A 20,696-nucleotide genomic window follows, 5' to 3' on the forward strand; every position below is an offset into this window, starting at 1 on the left:
CCCCCCCCCCCCCCCCCGGGAATTTCTTTCACCCACCGCTCGTCGATCCTTACACCATCCATTGCGTTTCGAAGCCCAGGAAAATCGGTTAATTTGAGGACAGCCATCTGTGATGCTCCCTGATAAACCCGTGGGGGGGATCCTTGGACAGCAGTGCCGATCCGGACAGTATCCGCAGTAACATAGCAGGATCCTCACCAGGGCCGCCGCGGTCAACGTCATCCGAATCCAGCGAGATAAAATCACAATGGTCGAAAGCGCAGAGTACGGCTGAAGCTCATAAACATGTGGGGAAAGCAAACCAGGACCCCGTAAGGGCTGAAAAGGCCAAGAAGGAGGAGATATTGCAAGAAAAGGAGAGAGACTTTAAAGTGAAACACATCGGTCTGGTGGGAGTGCTGTTGTGGATATCGTGAGTCTCCTTTTGGCCTCAACATCTGGCGTCAAATGCTGCACCCCCCACCTCCGGCTGGTTGCGTAGTTGTGCTAATATCCGTGCTCGTTCGTCTGATAGCATCTTGCATCTCGTCGGTATATACTTCTTCACCAAAGGATTTTTATTAACTCGACTGGTCCTCCAAGACAAGTCCAGTTGCGGGGTGCTCCCGTTTGATGAACCTGATGCAGCAGCATTGAGCCCACGATCGAATATTGGAAACCCAGAGAAGGGATGTTGGCACCCGAAGACTTTCGACAAGGCCATCTTCATCATAATCGATGCCCTTCGCTATGACTTTGCCGTTCCTTTCCACCCGACAGTGGAAGGTGAACGGCCACATCTCTTCCATAATAACATCCCTGTCCTGTATGAGACGGCAGTGCAGAGCCCCGAAAACGCACTCTTGCTGCCATTTATTGCAGATCCTCCCACAACAACGCTGCAACGGTTGAAAGGCTTGACTACCGGCACACTGCCCACCTTTGTAGATGCTGGCTCCAACTTCGCAGGCACAGCGATCGATGAGGACAATCTAGTTGCACAGTTACATGCAGCCGGCAAAACCTTGGTCCATCTAGGTGACGATACTTGGCATTCTCTGTTTCCCGACTATTTTCATCCCAACCTTACCCACCCCTTCGACTCCTTCAATGTATGGGACCTACATACCGTGGATAATGGCGTGAACGAGCACCTTTTCCCACTGCTACATCCGGACAATGCAACGAAATGGGATGTCATATTTGGGCACTACCTCGGTGTCGATCATGCCGGCCATCGGTACGGCCCAGATCATGTTGCCATGGCGGCGAAATTGAAGCAAATGGACCAGGTAATACGAGATCTCATCAAACTGATTGACGACAAGACGCTTCTCGTCGTTATGGGAGACCATGGTATGGATTCCAAGGGAGATCACGGAGGCGAGTCGGATGACGAAGTTGAGGCCGCGTTGTGGATGTACTCCAAGAAGGGCGTTTTCGGTCGCACGAATCCCGATTTCATCCATCCCCCGAAGAACGCAAAGGAACGTCCTATTCCGCAGATTGACATTGTTCCCACCTTGTCTCTGCTGCTGGGCATGCCGATACCGTTTAATAACCTGGGTTCACCAATCGAGGAGGCATTTGCCGGACGCGCAGGCTCTGATTTCAAGAATCTGGCGACTGTCAATCGCCTGACATCAGCCCAGATCAAGAGATACCAACATCGATATGCGATCGCTCGGGGTGTTGATGACAGCCAGACTTCAGGGCCACTTTCTCTATGGTCGCAAGCGGAGAACGAGTGGAACAAACTGGCGAAGTCGGGATATTCAAACTCTGATAAACTACGGTCGGTCTACAATGCGTACCGAGAATACCAACGTGATACTCTGAGCGTGTGTCGCGGCCTGTGGGCGAGGTTCGATGTACCCAGCATGATTCAGGGAATTGCGATCCTTTTCGGAGGAATAGTGTTGTTGATCCTCTACGCCAGAGGGTTACGGGCTGACCGGACGAACTTCAATTCCTTTTTACTTCCGAGAATCGGGCTGGGAGCTGGTCTGGGTACCGGTGCTGGTCTTCTCTGGAAGTATGCTGGGCCGGAGGATTCACTTATTTTCGAGAATGTCCTGCTAGGCGCCGCCGTAGGCAGCATGCTAGGTGCCGTATCAACCGTGTTCTGGATCCCTTCAGGGTTCAAGTCGCCATTTCCGAATTCCCTCTGGGGCTGGCTTGCCGTTATTTTCACAGTTTCTCAGTCCATCGGATTCGCATCAAATTCGTATACCATATGGGAGGACCAGATCCTGCTGTTCTTCCTCACTACCTTCGGGGTTCTTGCAGGCATCTCCTCGATGCGTCAGAAGTCGACATCCGACCGGGTTCTGGGAGTATATCATTCCATACTCTTCGTCATTCTTGGAAGATTGGCGTCATTCTCTCGCCTGTGTCGCGAGGAACAGATGCCTTACTGTCGCTCTACCTACTATGCTTCCAGCACATCCTCAACTTCAGCCCCGTGGCAACTCGTCATTCCGTTCTTGGTTTCACTTTTCCTGCCAGCCGTCATACGGTCCTTTTATGCCGGATCAAAGTCCTACGAGGGATCTGCGACATTATGGATCGGGTTTGCTCTGCGTGTCGGACTGTTCATGACCGCGATCTATTGGACGCTAAATGCAGCGGACGACGGAGAGTGGTTTACTTTGGGTAAAGGTACTCTGAAATCAATACGAGTTATTATAGCTCAACTGGTGCTTGCGATCGCTTTCGCTGCGGGAACGACCACGTTCGTCTGGGCGAAGCCCTGCGTGAGTATCAATGTGACACCAGGGGGAGTCTCTCCCGACGGCGAGAAATCGGGACAACAGCCGGGGAGGACGACGGTGACGATTCTGGGATTCGCCAATGTCCATGGAACGCGTTTCTTCCTGCTGGTCATCAACTTCTGTCTCGCTATTACCCTGGTGCAGAAGCCCATGGGACAAGGCGCGATTGCAGTGCAGCTGTGGCAGATTCTCTCGCTGCTCGAGATTCTCGACACGAACGGGCTCTCAACCAGTAACTCGGCGATTGGGCCCATCGTTCTGGGCCTGCTCGGGTCATTCCACTTTTTCAAGACCGGCCACCAGGCCACGCTGAGCAGCATCCAGTGGGACAGTGCTTTTGTCGCCCTTTCAACGGTACAGTATCCGTGGTCGCCTCTTCTTGTCCTGCTCAACAGCTACGGTGCACAGATCCTTGCCGCCGTGGCAGTGCCCCTCACGGTCCTGTGGAAACGGCCCATTGACACCGAAGGCCGCATCCCGATGCAGTTGGTCTCTACTACACAGTCGTCGTCGACGTCGTCGTCGTCGTCCAACAGCCCCATGCTACGTCTGCTTTCGGACGTGGTCCAGACAGCGTCAACGCACTTGTTGTACTACGCGACCATCAACCTCGCGACCACCATGTGGGCTGGCCATCTGCGGCGGCACCTGATGCTCTATCGTATTTTCAGCCCTCGCTTCATGATGGGAGCCACTGTTTTGGGAGTCGTGGACCTGGTTGTCACGCTCATTGCCGTTGGCGCAGTGCGGTGCAACACGGTGAGCGTGGCGGAAGTTTTTGGGTGGTAAGCAGCAAGTAGAAGGGGGGACTCGATTTCTCTCAAGAAGAAGAATCATTCATTGTCCCTGTCCTTACCGTTATTTGTTGTTGTTGCAAGCGTGATTATTGGTCTGGATTATTCGATATAATATAATAGATAGATATGTAGGCAGGCCGTAAGCAGGCACAGTCATCATCGATACTCAGAAGAAACAACAATATCCATCCATATATCATATATATCATATATCTATGTATTAATATATACCTAGGTAGTATATATAACATATATACTGGAACCAAGTCAAAGTCTAAATTCATTCTAAAGTCATCATTCCTTTACCAATTCATTCACTAATATTCTCAGGTTGTGGTAAGCTTAAAAAGTAACTAACCCTCGGGGTCCTTGGTGGGAGCGAGTTTTCGGACCGGGATAGATAGAGATGATCGACCCCCTGTGGTTTCTTTTTATGGGAGCGCTTAGTATAACAGTCTTTATCGTCTACCTACGTTGACATTACCATAGCCGTACGGTATGGTATGGCACGTATCACTTGGACTCTATGTTTTTTTTTGGCCCCGGAGGAGATGAGGTTACAATCAATGTATTTAGTTAGATTAGGGGACTTGTTATGCCCCAAGATATATATGTATAATCAATCAATTCCATTGTCATCACTTCGTAACATGGAGCTGAGCTGTTTCCTTACTTTACTTGCATTTTTCCTGCTTTTTTTTTTGGGCTCTCCATCTGATCTGATCGAATTTCCCATACCAGACCATACCATACCATAAATCCAGGCCCAGGTCAAGACCGCTCCCAAACCAGTGCAGGTTGTTGTTGTTGTTGTCAGATGGCCAGACAAGACCAAGCATGTGCGAGAGGAAAGATATAATTTTTATTACTAATTCACACCAGTGAGTGTTTTGGAATGAATCAAACGCTTTTTTCTCTTGTCTGATGAAACAGCCAAATGATATATACTCATAACATGAGAAGAAGGAAGGACATGAAAGAAAAAAAAGGAAAAACAGAAAGAAAGACAGTAATGACAAAACTTTTAGAGGGTATTCACACATCGAACCGAATTTTTTTTTGCACCAAAATTAATAATTCGCCAGAGATGTACATACATGAAGTTAGGTTGGAATTATCGATCATTTCATTTCATTCCATTCAAATCACAAACTGTCGTTTCGATAATTCGTCGTCTCAGACTCAAAGAAAAAAAAAGCTTTTAACGACGCAGGTAAGGAATTGTCGTTTTGTAAAGAAGGAAAAAAAAATGTACAGTACAAGTAAGGAAGGGGGTGGAAATGAGGATAGAAGAAAGAGAGGCCTGTCGTCTTATCTAGTCCACCGAGAAAAGTCCAAGGCTTGGACAACGTTGTTGTCTGCAGCCGCGTTCCAATCAGCACTGAAATCGGTTCGCACCCCAGGTCGCGACGACCCGTCCTCCGGGTACAGATTGGGCTTCGTGTTGCGCCGGTAGCCCATGTAGCTTCCTTCCCCGACCTCTGCTGGGGCCTGATTCTGGGCATTTAAGACGCGCTCACGAAGGCGCTTGATCTCGCGCAGTCTGTTGCGCCAAGACGATATATGCTCGCCGCCTTCGCGGTTCCACACAAGCGAGAAGACGGAGGCATTCATCGCAAGAATGCGGACAAAGGCAGCGAGGTTCTTGCCGGAGATAACTTTCGCTGTGGCAGCCGGCGAGAGTTCTGGGAATCCAGGCTTGCTCATCACCTTGACTGAATAGAATTGCTTATTGTAGTCTGTAGCGTCCTCCGTTTCAGACTTGGCATAGTCACGAGGTGCAATTCGGCTGACTGGGGTGATGACAATGTTGATAAAATTGAACTGCGACGGTATGGTCTCGAAATTGAAAGGTAAATTCGACCGGTTGAAGATGATGTTAACAAAGTCGTTGCCAATGTGACGTTTCTTGTTGATGCAGTGAGGATCAGTCTCGAGATTGGTAGGCATCATTGTAGCTATATGATAAACGACCTCGGTTACCCGGTCCCGCCATGCATACGTGTACTCGCCGTCAACATCGCCATGAAGGCCCTGGGTATTGAATTGAGCACCGCGGAGCGCCACCTTAGTTCCGAGGCCGGTCAAGAAGTGCTCGTAGTCCGGACTGCCCTTTGTGTTGGCCAATATTTCAGCCTCTGTGGTCTGACCCTTGTCGATAAATATGACGCCAACTTTATGTCCATCAACAATGTCATTTCGATCGAACGAATTTATTGCTCGACGGGTCATATCATCATCTGGGAGTGGGATAGGTTGTACGACTGAGGGAGTCGGAAAGGCGGTAGTTGTCATCTGAAGGAGCACATGACTGGGTAAGATGGCCGTACGACTGGACGCATCAGAGAGCGAAAGAGCATCAGGTGTTGGAGGAACTTGGTGTGGCAGGACTGGTGCCGTCCGCTGTCTATATTCTGCATATGTCGTCCCAGAGGCCATTCGCTTTGTGATCTGAGTCAGACCAGACACTGCAGCAGTCTCGACCGTGACGATGCTCATCCCAACGATCCATGACTTCTTCACCACCGGGCCGTGCTCGGGAGAAGGAGGGAATTTATCAAAAGGTATTGTGTCACCCAGATCGGAATACGTCACTCTCTGCATAAAATCAATAAATACTTCGCTCTGCTCTTCAACCACTTCTCTCCCATGTTCATCTGTAAATATTAGTCGACTGGTGATCCAATTGACATGTTTCGCGCGATCCTGAAGCTTGAGAGACAGAAACCAGAAGACCAAGACATGGTATGTGAGTGTGTACACATATTTCGAGATGCCCTCCTGCCAAGATGTATCAGATGGCTCAGCTTGCGCAGCAGCTATCTCCCGTAAGCCACCGCTCAGCCTCGTCGAGAGCGAACTGTTTCGGGAAGTCGGAGACTCAGATGCTTTATAGCGTTGCTCTCTTGAAGTCTGTATGAAGCGGATGCAGATGCCAAAGACGGTACGGATTTCCTCTTCCCGGAGATTGACATATACATCGGGCAACCTAGCAAGAAGAGCGAGAAACTCCAAAATATGGACAGCCAGATGGGACATCGTTATCACTTTCGACATCTTGTCAAGTATGGCGTTTAGTGATTTGGTTACCGAAAGTGGGATTTCATGACAGCAAACAGACAGAGCATGTATGCACCCTCGTGAGGTGCCATCCCAGGATCCAATGATTCCCAGCATGAATGCGCGGACGAGCTCGTCCTGTTCGCTCTTGGCAAAGTGTCCATGATAGCTGATAAGCATGGCCAGGGCTTCGAATATGCAGATAGCTACATCCGCTTTTTTGACGCCTGACAAGCCAGGGGGTTCGCGAAAAGTCTCATTTTTTATCTGATCACAGAGGACACTGCGCAGCAGTTTAATTTGAGGAACAGCGTTGGTGAAGAAGTCTCTGTTGCCCAACTGCGGTCCAAGGTGAGCAAGGACATAGCTGTAGACATCCCAATCTGATTCGCGCTGCAACAAGGTGATAACTGTTTCCAGCCAGAAGTTTATTTTTAATGTCACTGTCCCTTTAGATTGAGGCTCGGGCTCATAGGCATAGACATAAGGACTAGGAGTTGTTGGTGGCTCATCTGGAAGGCCCCTTGGCTCAACGTACGTCCAAGCAGGAGGCATCCACCTCCCGCTACGCAATTGAGAACTACTCCCGCGCATCATCGGCTTGGACGGAGGAGCGGAAGTGGACTGCTCCTTTAGTGACAATCTGCCAGTATGAGCAACGAGACCTTCTTCAGCCTTTGACGCACGATCGGCACCAGCGCCCTCCATGCTTGGCGCCGGTTTAGGTCCAACGTCCAAGTTCCGCGACAGCACAGCTACCAGGAAGTCATTGTCAACGTCGGCAGCCACCATGATCGAACCTGCGGAGTCGCATCTTAGCCTGAACAGGAGCTTTAAAACTGTCAACCGAGAATCAGAAGGTCGATCCCATAACCGGACTATGTAAATGAGAGCCTCAAATAACAGTGCAGCCCTATCAGCCGACGCGTTGACGAAGCGAAGAAACAGCTTGACAAGCCCAGTAGAGCAGACATTTGACAAGGATGACTCCGGATTGCCCGCAGCGGAGCTGCGACGGGATTCAGACTGACCCGAGGGAAGAAGAACATCATCACTGCTGCGATCGTACGTCATTGATGAGCTCAACTTGTCTACGACAAGCTTCAACAGAGTGTCATCACCCATAGCCGCAATCTCGACCATTACCGAGACCAACGCCTCGAGATAGACTGGATCTTTCTCCTCGGGAAATTCCTCGAGAAGATATTCAATAAGCTTACTCTGTTGAAAACTAGCCAAAGCCCCATCGCTAAACATTGCATCCTTCAACGTCTCTAGAGCTAGGATGCGGACATCCGAGACCTTATCAGATGGTTGTAAAAATGCTCGAATGAGTGTTCTCGACTGCGATTCCCAGTCATCTTTCCCGGGAAAACATGCTTTTCTCTCCCTGAATAGGCTGAGAAGCAACCTAGCTTGAGTAGGCGAAAGGTGTCGATGAATCAGCATAAGAAATCGCCCTGACTCGATTCGCTGTTGCTCATTCAGTCTGTCCCAGTGATATTCAATCAATGCTGCAATCCGCGTGATATTCGCTAGAATGTTCGAGCGACCATCTTCTAACGTAGCACTCTTCGATGGCGAAGTAGGCACAGCGGCTTGGGCGGAGTTAAGACATCCATCATGTCCATCAATGACGTGGCGGGAGCACAAGAGCAACAGTTCGACAAACTCCCTCCAATCCGGCTCCTGCATGCAGACGGAAGCGAACTCGCCGTCCAACATGCTCAGACACAACTTGAGAACGTCGGCTTCAATGCGACAGCTTTCTCTTTCGACCACAACGTGGAGGGAGTTCACTAAACCGACAAATGAAATTTGAGGCAAACCCTCTTGGCCGTATGCACGAGCAAGATCCGTGAAGACATCAATCGCCCCTCGAACAACATTGAGATTCCGGCCTTTGCTATCAGGGTCCTCTACTAGAAAGGAGTGCAAAAGATCCACCATCGCCGCCTGTCTCCGTGATTTAGCCAGATTGCGGACTACTCGAGACGTGGGGCCGGTGAGGGACTTGACAGAGGCGTGAATACTGCACAAGACTTCCAGCATGCCCATAAAGCTTCCTTCGGGCACCTCCGCATAAAGGACGATAGCATCGAAGATAGCTAACGAGTTTTTGATATCCAATGCGACGCTCGTCTTCTTGCATACCGTCAAGACCTCGTTTAGCAAAAATTCAATCTCTTCCGTGGTGGCAGGATTATATTGGAGCGTGATCACGTCAACGACAAACTGGAGCAAGTTGTTCAAATTGGCATCGTCATCATATCTGGACCCATTCGAGCGTGATACTTTCCCTTTCTTCGCTTTCGAGCGCGCTGCGGCAACAGCTTTGTACAGCGGCATCAGACAAGCTGAGAGGACCGGCAAGATAGAAGAGTCAGTAAAGTCCAGCTTTCTGCCATTGTCTGACAACGCAATCAACGCATTGATACGTGCAGGTATGACGTCTGGCGCGGATGGACGCGAAATGCTCTCGAAAATATAACGCCTTGCTGTGGGAGATAAGTCTTGCCTGTTGGCGATCACTTCCAACAGCTTTGACCCTCGCCTTCGAACTTCCTCTGAGTCCTCATCGTGGATGATATGAGCCCCAGCCTGCCACAACGCGATTGACTGGTCTGGTGTGAACTTGTGCAAGAACCTGGCTACACTCTCAGCTTCCTCTGCAGCTATGGCAACGCTTTGACTTTGCAGGTTTCTGAGAGCCGCCTCGAATTCCGGAGCGCTGGCCGGGTCTGAAGAGTTTGATATAGTGCTGGCTCTATGCATCGTTTCGAATCCAAATGTCACCCGACTGCCTCTTCGACCTCCCACACCATTACTCGCTGAATCTCCGCTGGTATCTGGGCTCGAAAGTGGTGACAGAGACTTCTGACGGCCGGAGGCTAGTGTCTTGAAGACGTCCGCGAAAGTCGAGGTCGAGGGCTTTTGTTGAGGTGGAGAAGGATCATTTTCGGACGACATACGCCCCACTGGACGGAAATCTTAATGCGACGGAGTTTGAATCTGTAATCAGGATCTGTATAATAAGGAATCAGAGGTTAGTCACTGACACAGAGAACTTAGGCCAGATGACGTGGGAGATAGGTACATATGTCAAGGTTTGGGCCGCGGCTCGGGTTTTTGGGCGTTGTCGGGAGTTGTGAGAAACCAGAACAGATAATGACAGAAAGACAGAGCGGAGGGCTTTACAAGATCAGCAGCATCCAGTACCATTAAGTCTTAAAATGTCGCTTCGCGGAAAGGGGCCTGCAGATATCTAATGTAACCCTCATCCGATAGTTAGCGCGGAGGGTACAGAACGGATCCAGTTGGAAGAACCTGCCCAGCATCAGATCGTTGGAGGAGAAGTGTAGAGCAAGACAGCAGCCTGATTAAAGTATAAGGAAATATGGATCTATGGTACGGACGGCCTTGCGGAAGGGCTTGGTCCCTATAGGGCGATCATATCGCTGTGTCTGGGAGGAGCATCTGGCAATCACGACATGCCAAGACCCGCGCTGGCTGTCTGTACAAAACGCTTAGATAGGGAACTGGGTGGGCAAGTCGGGACGAATCCTTCGGAACAGCCTTTCTCCGACCGCCGCCCCCTGCCCGGCTGTCACCGTCGTCATTGGCGGCGACTGAGGTCACATGACCGTCAGAATTCCCCTCTGCACCCCGCCCAGCCGCACTCACCGCCTTGCATCGCAAAGCAGCCCACCAAACAAACTGCCAGACAGGGAAGCAAGCTGCTTCACGCTCTTCATTCCTCGGACAGACCAAGCCTGGGACCGTGCTCTCAACGGGACGTGTATCTTACTAGCCCTGCATTTGTTCCTGTGCTTTTAGCCGACTCTCTGCCCTTCCTTTAGTCCCCTGCACTTCGGTTTTGGTCCAAAATGGCTGCTGATCTCGGGGCTGTCGCCCAGCTCCTTGACGCAAGCTTGGATCCAAGGCAGAACAAGCAAGGTACGTTTCAACTCCCCAAACCCCGAAGTGGCTTTAGCTAAACGTATTGCAGCGGAACTTGCTCTACGTCAAGAAGAGAAAAAGCCTGGCTTCTCACTATCACTCCTTCAGATCACCGCCTCTGCGAACTATCCTTACAACACCCGCCTTGCGAGCGCTCTATGTTTCAAAAACTTTATCAAAAGGAATTGGACCGACGAAGATGGCAACTACAAACTTGCAGCCGACGAGGTGGCTACCATCAAGCGTGAATTGATCAGCTTGATGATTTCCGTTCCTGCGGGAATCCAAACTCAGCTGGGGGAAGCAGTCAGTATCATTGCCGACAGTGACTTCTGGGAGCGATGGGATACGCTCGTGGATGTATGTCGCTTCACTTTGCTTTCTCATCCACCTATGGCTTGCCAATTGCTGACTATCTCAGGACTTGGTTTCAAGACTAGATCCCAAGAACCCAGCCATCAACAACGGTGTTCTGCAGGTTGCGCATTCGATCTTCAAGAGGTGGAGACCGCTATTTCGCTCAGATGAACTCTACACCGAGATCAACCATGTGTTGGACCGGTTTGGGAACCCATACTTGGCCCTTTTTGAGGTAACTTGTTCATCACCGAACTCTAGAGTAACACTACTAAGGGGTGGTAGGGCTTGGATGCGTTCCTCGAAGAAAACAAATCCAACAAGGAGAAACTCACCCAAGGCTTTACTCAACTCAACCTAATGATCAAGTTACTCTATGACCTATCCTGTCACGACCTTCCGCCGATGTTCGAAGATCACCTGGGGGCTATCTCTACCCTCTTGCTGAAATACTTGCTGTACGACAATGAACTGTTGCATACATCTGATGAGGGCGAATCCGGTCTCCTAGAGTTTGTTAGAGCTGGCATATTTGAGGTTCTCACCCTCTTTGTCCAGAAGTACATCGATGTGTTTGGCAGTCACGTTGGACAGTTTGTTGGAAATTCGTGGAATCTTTTGACCACTATTGGGCAAGAGACGAAATACGACATTCTCGTCAGCAGGGCTTTACAATTCTTGACGTCTACCATAGTCATTACCGAGCACGCATCGATCTTCCAGGACCAAAGTACTCTCAGTCAGGTCATCGAAAAGGTCATCCTGCCGAACATTAGTCTGCGTGAATCGGACGAGGAATTGTTTGAGGACGAGCCAATTGAATTCATCCGACGTGATCTTGAGGGTTCTGACAGTGATACAAGACGGCGGGCGGCTACAGACTTCCTGCGACAGTTGGCCGATAAATTCGAAGATTCCGTAACCAAGGTCGTTTCTCAATATACAGATCACTATCTTGCAGAATACGCAAAGAATCCTGCATCGAACTGGAAATCCAAGGACACTGCAACCTATCTCTTCTCCTCAGTTGCCGCAAAGGGCACGCCGACCGCCAGCCATGGTGTCACTACTGTCAACCGCCATGTGAACATCGCGGACTTTTTCCAGAAGCATCTTGCTGCAGACTTGGTTGCTGAGAGCGGAATCCACCCCATTCTGAAAGTTGATGCTATCAAGTATCTTTACCTCTTCAGAAGCATTATCACGAAGCAGCAGTGGCAGGAGGTCTTTCCATTGCTAGTGAAGCATCTGGGCTCTTCGAATTATGTTGTTTACAGCTATGCAGCTATTGCTGTGGAACGGGTTCTGAATCTCTCGGATGGTCAGGGCCAGCCAGTCATCGCACCCAGCGCGATTACACCCCTGGCAAAAGAACTCCTGGAACATCTTTTCCAGCTTATTGAAAAGGACCCATCGCCTCCGAAGGTGCAGGAAAACGAGTTCTTGATGAGATGTGTCATGAGAGTCCTCATCGTGATCAGGGAAAATGTGGTGCCTCACACCGACATAGTTCTGCAGCACCTGATTAAAATCACGCAAATTATCAGTGGCAACCCAAGTAACCCTCGGTTCTATTACTACCACTTTGAAGCCCTCGGCGCTTTCATCCGGTATGTACTCTCACTCGCCGACATCAAATTTGCTGGCTGACATATGATTAGATTTGCAGCACCGACCAATCCAGAAAAGCTGGAGCAAGCTCTTTACACTCCATTTGCTGCGGTCCTTCAAGCAGACGTTCAAGGTGAGCGGATTAGGTTTCCCTGATGTGGAATAACGAGCTGATATAGGTGATAGAATTCATGCCCTACATTTTCCAGCTGTTTGCTGCCCTTCTCGAAGCCAATCCTTCAGCAACGTTGCCAGATTACTATCAGAACTTGATTGCTCCAATTCTTATGCCTGTTATGTGGGAGTCTAGAGGGAATGTCCCTGCACTTGTCCGCCTTCTATGCTCTATCATCCCCAGAGGTACCCAATATATCATGCAAAACAATCAGGTCGAGCCTATCTTGGGCATTTTCCAGAAGCTCGTTTCAACAAAGGCCAACGAGAGTTATGGATTCGATCTTCTGGAGACCGTTGTTGAAAATTTCCCTCCGTAAGTCAATGTCGCTACCGTAATCGGTACAATCTCCGAGTCTGACAAATCTTTAGGAACACCCTGGAGAAGTATTTTATTTCCATTATGCAGATTATCTTGACACGTCTGCAGAACTCGAAGACGGAGAATCTCACTCTGCGTTTTGTCCGCTTTTACCACTTCATCTCGGCCCATGATGAGAAAGGATACAGTGCGGATTTCTTTATCCAGGTCACTGAGAAAGTGCAGGCCGAGTAAGTAGACGGCTATTCTTTCAACTTGAAACCTTCCCAGGCGCTAATAGCTGACTGTTAAAGCCTCTTCACACCAATCTACCTCAACATCATCCTCCCTGAGTCTCAGAAGCTCGCTCGTCCTTTGGACCGTAAAACAGCGGTTCTTTCCTTTACGAAGACGCTTGCGAACTCGGAGGCCTTTGCGAATCGGTACAAGAAAGGATGGGGTTACACTTGCGAAGCATTGCTGAAGTTGCTGGAACTACCACCCCTTCCTGCTGCCAAGGATGATATCATCGCCGACCATGATGTTGACGACATGGCGTTCGGGGTTGGGTTCACTCAGTTGAGCACCGTGCGACCGCGTCCGAAAGATCCGTGGCCAGAGACCGGAGCCGATCTCAAGGTGTGGGTTGGGAAGTATCTCAAAGAAGCGGACACCAAGCACGGAGGCCGGATCAGCGGATTCGTCCAGGAGCGGTTGTCTGATGAAGCCAAGAGGGTTCTGGGTAGCTATATGACGGCATGAAGAGAATGATCACTTAGATTCAGGAAGATATGAGGATGGTCCCAACGGAAACGAATTTTTTTATGACTCTTAAAAAAGTTTGTCTCTTTTCACTTCCCAGTCATTCTTCCCCTGCAGGTCATCCCATTATCTGCATCATTTAGGCACATTGTGTTTTAGAAAAAAAAGCTTTATTGCATAGAATTAATTTAAGTTTAGGTGTCTAATGATTCCTCTTCAGCGAGGGCCAAAAAAAAGTACAAATCGCCTGATCTTGTGCCTTGTAAATAACTTCAATCTGCTAACATGAAAGTCCGGCTCTTGGTTAGGCAGTTTCTGGATTAAACCCATCTTCAAGTGCCGATAGATGCTAATTAGGATTCTTCAAGTATTTATTTCATGCTATGTTCTGTTCCGTTCCGTTCACAAACCATGAACTCCTTTCTATGCAATGTACTGTACATATAATAGTCTTCTTTCTATCCATCAGTGGCCCAGGTAGGGCCATCACGTCTGTTGCTGAGTTGGACTTGAATTTGGATCACGCTCTTCTTTCTCTTTTTCCTGCTCTTCCCGCTTTTCCTGCTCCTGCTCCTCCTGCTCCTCCTGCTCCTCCTGCTCCTCCACTTCCTCCACTTCCTCCTCCTCCTCCACTTCTTCTTCCTCCTTCAAGCCCTCCTTCCCGGCCGCCAATAACTTCTCTCTCTCCTCCTTTTCTTTCCGCTTAGCCTCCTCCAACTTACGGTACTTTCGGCGACTCTTCTTGGCACTGCTCGCTTTCCGCTTCCTCTCCCTCTCCCTCTTGATGGCCAGGCGGCTCTGGTCGCCTTTCTCCAGCAGCTCGACCTTTTCGGCCAGGATCTCGCGGGCGATCTTCTCGTTCTGGGACCGCGAGCGGGTCGCCTGCGACTTAACGACGATACCGGTCGGTTTGTGGGTTATTTGCACGGCAGAGTTTGTTTTGTTCTGCGAAGAATCGGTCAATGAATTTGATTTCAAAAAAAAAAATGGTACGTGGGATTGGAGGTGATGGCAGTGTAAGTGTATCATGTCTTCTCACTCTTAAATGATAATGATTCGTTGGGTCATAGAGTCCACGAAACGAAGGCGGAGGAAATGGGGCAGGTTGTATCTCTGCATGAACTTCCAGCGGAGTTCTATAATTCAATTCAGACAAAAGACTGACATTTTCAAACCAGTAAAGGTACAGAACAATGATGATGATATTTCCACGTGCATATTGCAGAAGGGAGGGGGAGGAGGGGGGAAACCATAATTATACTTGTATAAAAATAAAAAAATAAAAAAGATGAAAAACATAATTAAAAAGAAAAAGAAAGAATGGCTCATACAATTTTCTGACCTCCCGGTCCAGATCCCTTCACGTAAGATATCGTGATATCCTTGTCATCGAGTTTGGGACGGGGCGGCAACGGCTTGGCTGCAAGAATCCTCGAGGTCGAGAAAAACCGGACTAAGCGAGACGCATTGAAGCCATGACTTATCGTCCTCATTGAGATCCACCATGAATTCGATTGAGGGACCATTTTTAATCACATTAGCCGGTCCGTTTCGAATGTCAAGATCTGGTAGCTAGGTACGAAGTCGATCAATGCAACGGTTTTTTTTTTAAAGAAAATCGATGGATTCGCTGCCCCTCCCACAGATCAAATATGTCCTACATTGAATCACGTTCGGCTATAAATTTCGCGAGGCGAAAAGGAATGGCCGTGAGGCTCATGCCAAACGGGAGATCGAGTCTAGATGCGAGTGTGAAGGTTGGTTTACACTCAAAGCCTGAGGCTCACTGAGAATGGGGAAGGCATTTCTTGGCATCTGACAGTCCCCATTCTGGTAAAAGATGGGTACTTTAATTCCATTTGGCAGCTTACTCCCAGTGGAACAGAGCAGAGAAGGGAGAGAAAACAAAAGAAATGGAAGAGATATGAGAGGGAAAAATAAGTCTGATAGATGGCTACAGTTGGGAAGAAAGATACCGCACAACACTTACTTACCCAAGTACTCCGTACCAGGTAGGCAATAGTCAGTCCAGCAACCTGGATGTGGAATATTCTATTCAATGCAATATTGCAACAGATATATCATTTCTTTTAGCAGCTCTTATTTTTTTTTTCTCAAGTTGCTGTTCCCTTCAGAATCTTAAATGCGCTTTCTCCTCAATCAAACCCCCCAATAGGAGTTTCACATAAGTCAATTTCTGTATATTGACGAAGCACCATTCTTTACAAGCTATATATAGTCCATCTCGACCTTAATATTCTACTCTACGGAGTATACGTACGGAGTACTTCCTTGGACCCCTTCTCCTTTTGCGACACCCTGACACGTGACTTGCTTGAAGATGAAACATGATCCACAAGCTTAGCACAAGGGATCCGTCTTTTGGAGAACACCAGTCGGACTAGAGTCTGAAATTAGAACAGCAGCTTTGCAAGGGTGAGATTCCGCCGTGGATCCCGGAAATAGCATGACACGCAATTCTTCCCTCCGCACGAAGCCCAGACGGGTTGCTGATTGGGTGCGAGCGGTGGAGTGGAGGATGGCCTGGTTAATGCGCACTATTAATATTAATTGCTGCTCTACAGGGAATCCTGAGATAAAGGGTTTGCAGGCAGCAGCGAAAGTGGAAGTCTTGAAACAGCAAATTATAAATACAGCGGTTTTCCTGAAGCCAATATTTGAGTGTGTTCTGATTTACTTAGTTCTGATCAGAAGAATCAGATTGGCGCATCAGTAGTGCTAGTGGTCAACAGGTCATCTGCTCCTCTGCAGTCGATTAGCGGCCAAAGCTCTCCTTTTCCTTTCCACCCTTCCTGCCCCTCTGGAAGGTATCCAGCCACAGCGGGGAAAGCCGTTGTGGGCACCAAAAACGTGGTCACCGCTGATCAAGGCGCTACCCCCGATGATCTCCAGCTTTTCTTAAGTTCTTGCTTCTCCTTGGATTCAGTGTACATACGGAGTAGACCATCTCTTCTTTTTCTTAAGACAGTTGCACCAGCCTGGACAGGTAGACAACATACGGAATACTCCACAGGCTGTGTGGCATCCCACCTGTACCGTCAGACATGGCTCGCACACTGTCTCCGCAATCAGTCGTCACCTCTTTCGTGCGATGGATCCGCCTCAAGAATTACCAGTATGAAGTCACATTTGCACTGTACATGCTCACGCCGACAGAGAAGTTAATCTTCAGTATGTTCCTTTCCCTAGACCATCCTACATTTCTACTGCAATTATATGAAGCACACTACATGCGGATGTATACTCTCACCAGAAATCTCGAGACCAAAAATGCTAATGCAGCTTGATCTTCCACAGATTGTCTTCTCCTGAGTCTTATATCTCTGTTCTTTACAGCCGCATACATCTACCTCCCCGATCACGTCGCTGCCATCTACGGCCGCATCCGCTACTACCTGGCGGGGGACACTTCGCTCATTTCCGAATATATTCCAACAGCGAGTTCCATCCTTAAAAGTAGCGGCACCAGCAGCCTCGGGGTTGTTTACGAGACGGCCAGAGGCTCTCCCACGACGGCTGTGAAGACCATTGCAGAGCTGTGACTGATCGACTCCAGCATTTTATACTGGAACGGTTTTTTGACGATCTCCTCGGGATTTGAAAGGGCTACATGTTTCTTGCAGTCTTACTCGTTCTTCTCTCTCACTCTCGACAGCCTTTGAACCTTGTCTTCTTTCGATGCAATTGAGCGAGGCGCTTGGCGGTGTTCAAGGAAGACTTGATTTTCATTCTATGATACCATACTGTTCGGGTTTATTTCCACGGCGAATGAGGCATCATAAGGGTTTATCTCGCTTTTTTTCCCCATTTCCATTTCCATTTTCTTCTTAGTGATACCACACACAGCAGCATATCATGATGTTGACAGAAGAACTGAGGAAGCATGGCGGTGAAATGGGTATTTCAGCTATTTTTTTTAAACTTTCGCCCTCCATAAAATGTACATACTGCATACAAGTCCATGCATCATTAACAAAAAGATCTGGGTGTTTCACCCTAGACGTCAAGTTGCCCAACCCCAAGAAAACATAGCCGACTCCGATGATGCAATAGTAGTGACAACACAAAAAAGTAACCGAAAGTAATACATAGTCAGAAATTATATGGGTATATCCAGAACGGGGACCGAAAAAGGGGGAAAAGGTAAGCATTCATGCTCCCTCCTCGGCCCCAGCAGCCACCATAGCCTCTTGTTCCTTTCTCTTTTCCCTCCGAATGGCATCCCGCATGCGCATGCGCGCCAGCTCACGGTCAATCTCCTCTTTCGAGTCTGGGATCTTGTGTGACTGTTCGGTGGTAGGCCAGAAACCGGGGACGGAGAACCGGTCTTCTAGGTTCGTCCCAAAGTAGTACATCCAACCGATGGGGAAGAGGACATACATGCCGAACTATACATTGCTCAAGCATTAGTATCACATCAACCAAAAGGAATAGAAACCACTTCGAAATCTTTAAGAGGGACAGGGTCGGCAAAAATCAAAGAAATATCACGGAAAGAACATACCTTGAAGACTTCAAGGTTTCCGCCTTGCAGCTTTCGCAGGATAAACGACATTGTGGATTGTCTTTTTCTGCTCGACCAGGTGAAAAAGTGAAACTTTATTCCTGCGCGCTGGAAGAGTTCTTTTCTCCTGCTGGCGATGCGGGACCGAGTTGGCGGAGATCGTACGGAGGTTTTCGGCCGGTGGGACACGGAAGAGATCAACTTATCAATTGAAACTGGATTCAAATAGTAAAATAACAGCAAAAGAGGCAGACGTGAAAAACTCTGTCAGCTGAATGAATAAACCTCTGCGGCCGTTGGGAACTTGGGATGGTTGATAGCAACAATGGCACTGCTCGTCAATTATTTAGAAATCGGCTTCCGCAGATTGCATGATAGCGATCGGATTGTGCAAACATGCCAAACTCCCGCAATCTCCGTGTCAGCCAACAACGGCTTAGTTCTCCACGTGATTGAGGCGCATTCCAGCGAATCAAATCGCGAGGGTGACAATGACCACTGACAGCCGGACCTCGGTTGTCCCCGCATATAGATTGGACTGTCCGTATGTACTCCTTCGGATCTACTGTGCATGTCAACTGTCAGCATTGGTTGAATCTCTGAATCAATTGCCAGTTTGGCATCAAATATTTGTTTGATTGTTTCCTTGATTTCACAGTCAGAGCCATGACCGGCCGATAATTCGGAAAATCTTTGTGCAGTACATACATACATACGGAATACATCAAGTTACACCACGTGAGTTCTATCTCGCTTGCCTCGGTCGCAATAATATAGTACGAGGCTGAGACTCCTTCACAGTAGAGGGGTTCCCTTTCGAATACAGTATTTTTCTTCTATTCAATCAACCTTGAAATAATTTTCAGTGCACACTTATCTGTTCTGTTCCGTCGTTATATCAGCCATCTCGGGAAAGCACAGTATCATTATCGTCTGGCGTCATGGCGGACCAAGACGTCATCTCTCTGGCCTACAAAGGCCGTATTGCCATCATCAAGATCAATCGCCCGTCAAAACTTAACGCTCTTGATCAAGATCTGTATTATCTTCTGGCCGATCGCCTCCGCGAGGTGGAGAAGAGAGATGACATCTTCATTACCGTCCTCACGGGAACGGGACGATTCTTCTCTGCGTGAGTAGCCTTACGATTCCTATTCTTCCTCTCTATTTCTCCTCTAACATGTTGCACAGTGGAGCGGACGTAACTGCTGCCCGTCCAGGAGCCAATGCCAATAGTAGCAACAGCCTTAGCAGCAGCAATCGACGTGACCTCGTTCGATCGTTCTTTTCCAACAACGTCGATATCACGAGGACTTTCTATATGCACCCAAAGATCCTTGTTGTTGCTCTGAACGGCCCTGTTGTCGGGTTATCAGCTGCCCTCATTGCCTTTGCCGACTTTATCTACGCTGCTCCGCACACCTTCCTCCTCACCCCGTTCTCATCTCTTGGCCTGGTGGCCGAGGGCGGTGCCTCGCGGGCCTTTGTGGAACGACTCGGCATTTCCAAGGCCAACGAGGCTCTCATCATGAGCAAGCGCATCACCTGCGAGGAACTCGTCGCGACCGGTTTCGTCAACAAGGTCATTGCCCCTCCGTCCGGCAAGACCGATGACTCGGAAGGATTCCTGAAGCTAGTGCTGGAAGAGGTCGAAGACCGTCTCGGGCCCCACCTCAACCAGACCAGTCTGCTCAAGATCAAGGAGCTCATCCGTCGACCGGAGCGGGAGATCTTGGACCGCCAGAACGTCCTTGAGGCGTTCATGGGCCTGGAACGGTTCCAGGCTGGGATCCCGCAGGAAGAGTTCCGGAAGATCGCCAGCGGCGAGAAGAAGCATAAACTGTAGAATTCTAGATCTGCATATTTCGGGGTTATTTCTTCTCTCTCAAAAAAATTCTCTCTATATACTGGATTATGTAGAGAGAGTAGATAGAGAAGAGTCGGCCCAAGATTCTATATAGGTAGCAGTCAATTAAAATAATAATCTCTCATGTCGTTATCTTGTTTTGGCCAGTATATGCAAAGCATCTCAGATAGGAACCTCTACCTTACTAGCCATTGTGAGGATGCACTCCAATCGTATATAGCCTTATTATTCACTATCACTTATGGACTTTCGTGCAAGCATCCTGACTTAACTGATCAGGAGAACCTCCTGTCCTAGGTACCACCAGCCAATCATTCACATAGCCTAAGACCTAAGTTCTCTTTCTTGATGATGATAATGATGATAATGTTGTTTCCTTTTTGGGAAGGATATGAAGCACCTAGGTAGGCCTCTCTTCAAAGGTTCCATCCAGTCTCCCGTGCTTCTGCGCTGCTGGAAGGGGCATCGTTATTCAGCTAGGAAAAAAAAGCAATGCTGTCATATCACATCATACATAGGTAGCAAAGTT

At 48.8% G+C, this 20,696-nt stretch overlaps 7 protein-coding genes across 7 annotated transcripts; 4 read left to right on the forward strand and 3 right to left on the reverse strand.

Moving 5' to 3' along the window:
* Positions 1–200: 200 nt before the first annotated feature.
* On the forward strand, positions 201–3,789 carry T310_0551 (Phosphoethanolamine N-methyltransferase; the record flags this gene model as incomplete). Its single annotated transcript, XM_013476531.1, has 3 exons — positions 201–412; positions 482–3,538; positions 3,786–3,789. Coding segments are annotated over 3 exons (3,273 nt in total), but the record flags the coding sequence as incomplete, so codon positions are not given.
* A 1,072-nt stretch (positions 3,790–4,861) lies between these two features.
* On the reverse strand, positions 4,862–9,385 carry T310_0552 (GTPase activating protein; the record flags this gene model as incomplete). The annotated part of the gene is made up of 1 exon (XM_013476532.1): positions 4,862–9,385. The coding sequence occupies one exon, from the start codon at positions 9,383–9,385 to the stop codon at positions 4,862–4,864; it is 4,524 nt and encodes a 1,507-aa protein (XP_013331986.1).
* A 1,112-nt stretch (positions 9,386–10,497) lies between these two features.
* T310_0553 (Chromosome segregation protein Cse1) lies at positions 10,498–13,775 on the forward strand (the record flags this gene model as incomplete). Its single annotated transcript, XM_013476533.1, has 8 exons — positions 10,498–10,567; positions 10,620–10,930; positions 10,992–11,162; positions 11,213–12,537; positions 12,589–12,671; positions 12,725–13,028; positions 13,085–13,264; positions 13,328–13,775. The coding sequence occupies 8 exons, from the start codon at positions 10,498–10,500 to the stop codon at positions 13,773–13,775; spliced, it is 2,892 nt and encodes a 963-aa protein (XP_013331987.1).
* Positions 13,776–14,261: 486 nt separating this feature from the next.
* Positions 14,262–15,301, reverse strand: T310_0554 (Peptidyl-tRNA hydrolase domain protein; the record flags this gene model as incomplete). The annotated part of the gene is made up of 4 exons (XM_013476534.1): positions 14,262–14,720; positions 14,815–14,911; positions 14,941–15,035; positions 15,107–15,301. The coding sequence occupies 4 exons, from the start codon at positions 15,299–15,301 to the stop codon at positions 14,262–14,264; spliced, it is 846 nt and encodes a 281-aa protein (XP_013331988.1).
* A 1,539-nt stretch (positions 15,302–16,840) lies between these two features.
* On the forward strand, positions 16,841–17,338 carry T310_0555 (uncharacterized protein; the record flags this gene model as incomplete). The annotated part of the gene is made up of 2 exons (XM_013476535.1): positions 16,841–16,967; positions 17,133–17,338. The coding sequence occupies 2 exons, from the start codon at positions 16,841–16,843 to the stop codon at positions 17,336–17,338; spliced, it is 333 nt and encodes a 110-aa protein (XP_013331989.1).
* A 609-nt stretch (positions 17,339–17,947) lies between these two features.
* T310_0556 (uncharacterized protein) lies at positions 17,948–18,351 on the reverse strand (the record flags this gene model as incomplete). Its single annotated transcript, XM_013476536.1, has 2 exons — positions 17,948–18,184; positions 18,301–18,351. The coding sequence occupies 2 exons, from the start codon at positions 18,349–18,351 to the stop codon at positions 17,948–17,950; spliced, it is 288 nt and encodes a 95-aa protein (XP_013331990.1).
* An 890-nt stretch (positions 18,352–19,241) lies between these two features.
* Positions 19,242–20,146, forward strand: T310_0557 (Enoyl-CoA hydratase; the record flags this gene model as incomplete). The annotated part of the gene is made up of 2 exons (XM_013476537.1): positions 19,242–19,432; positions 19,492–20,146. The coding sequence occupies 2 exons, from the start codon at positions 19,242–19,244 to the stop codon at positions 20,144–20,146; spliced, it is 846 nt and encodes a 281-aa protein (XP_013331991.1).
* Between the last annotated feature and the right edge of the window lie 550 nt (positions 20,147–20,696).

This window comes from Rasamsonia emersonii (assembly GCF_000968595.1).
Source record: "Rasamsonia emersonii CBS 393.64 chromosome Unknown ctg1118621759684, whole genome shotgun sequence".
Taxonomy (NCBI): domain Eukaryota; kingdom Fungi; phylum Ascomycota; class Eurotiomycetes; order Eurotiales; family Trichocomaceae; genus Rasamsonia; species Rasamsonia emersonii.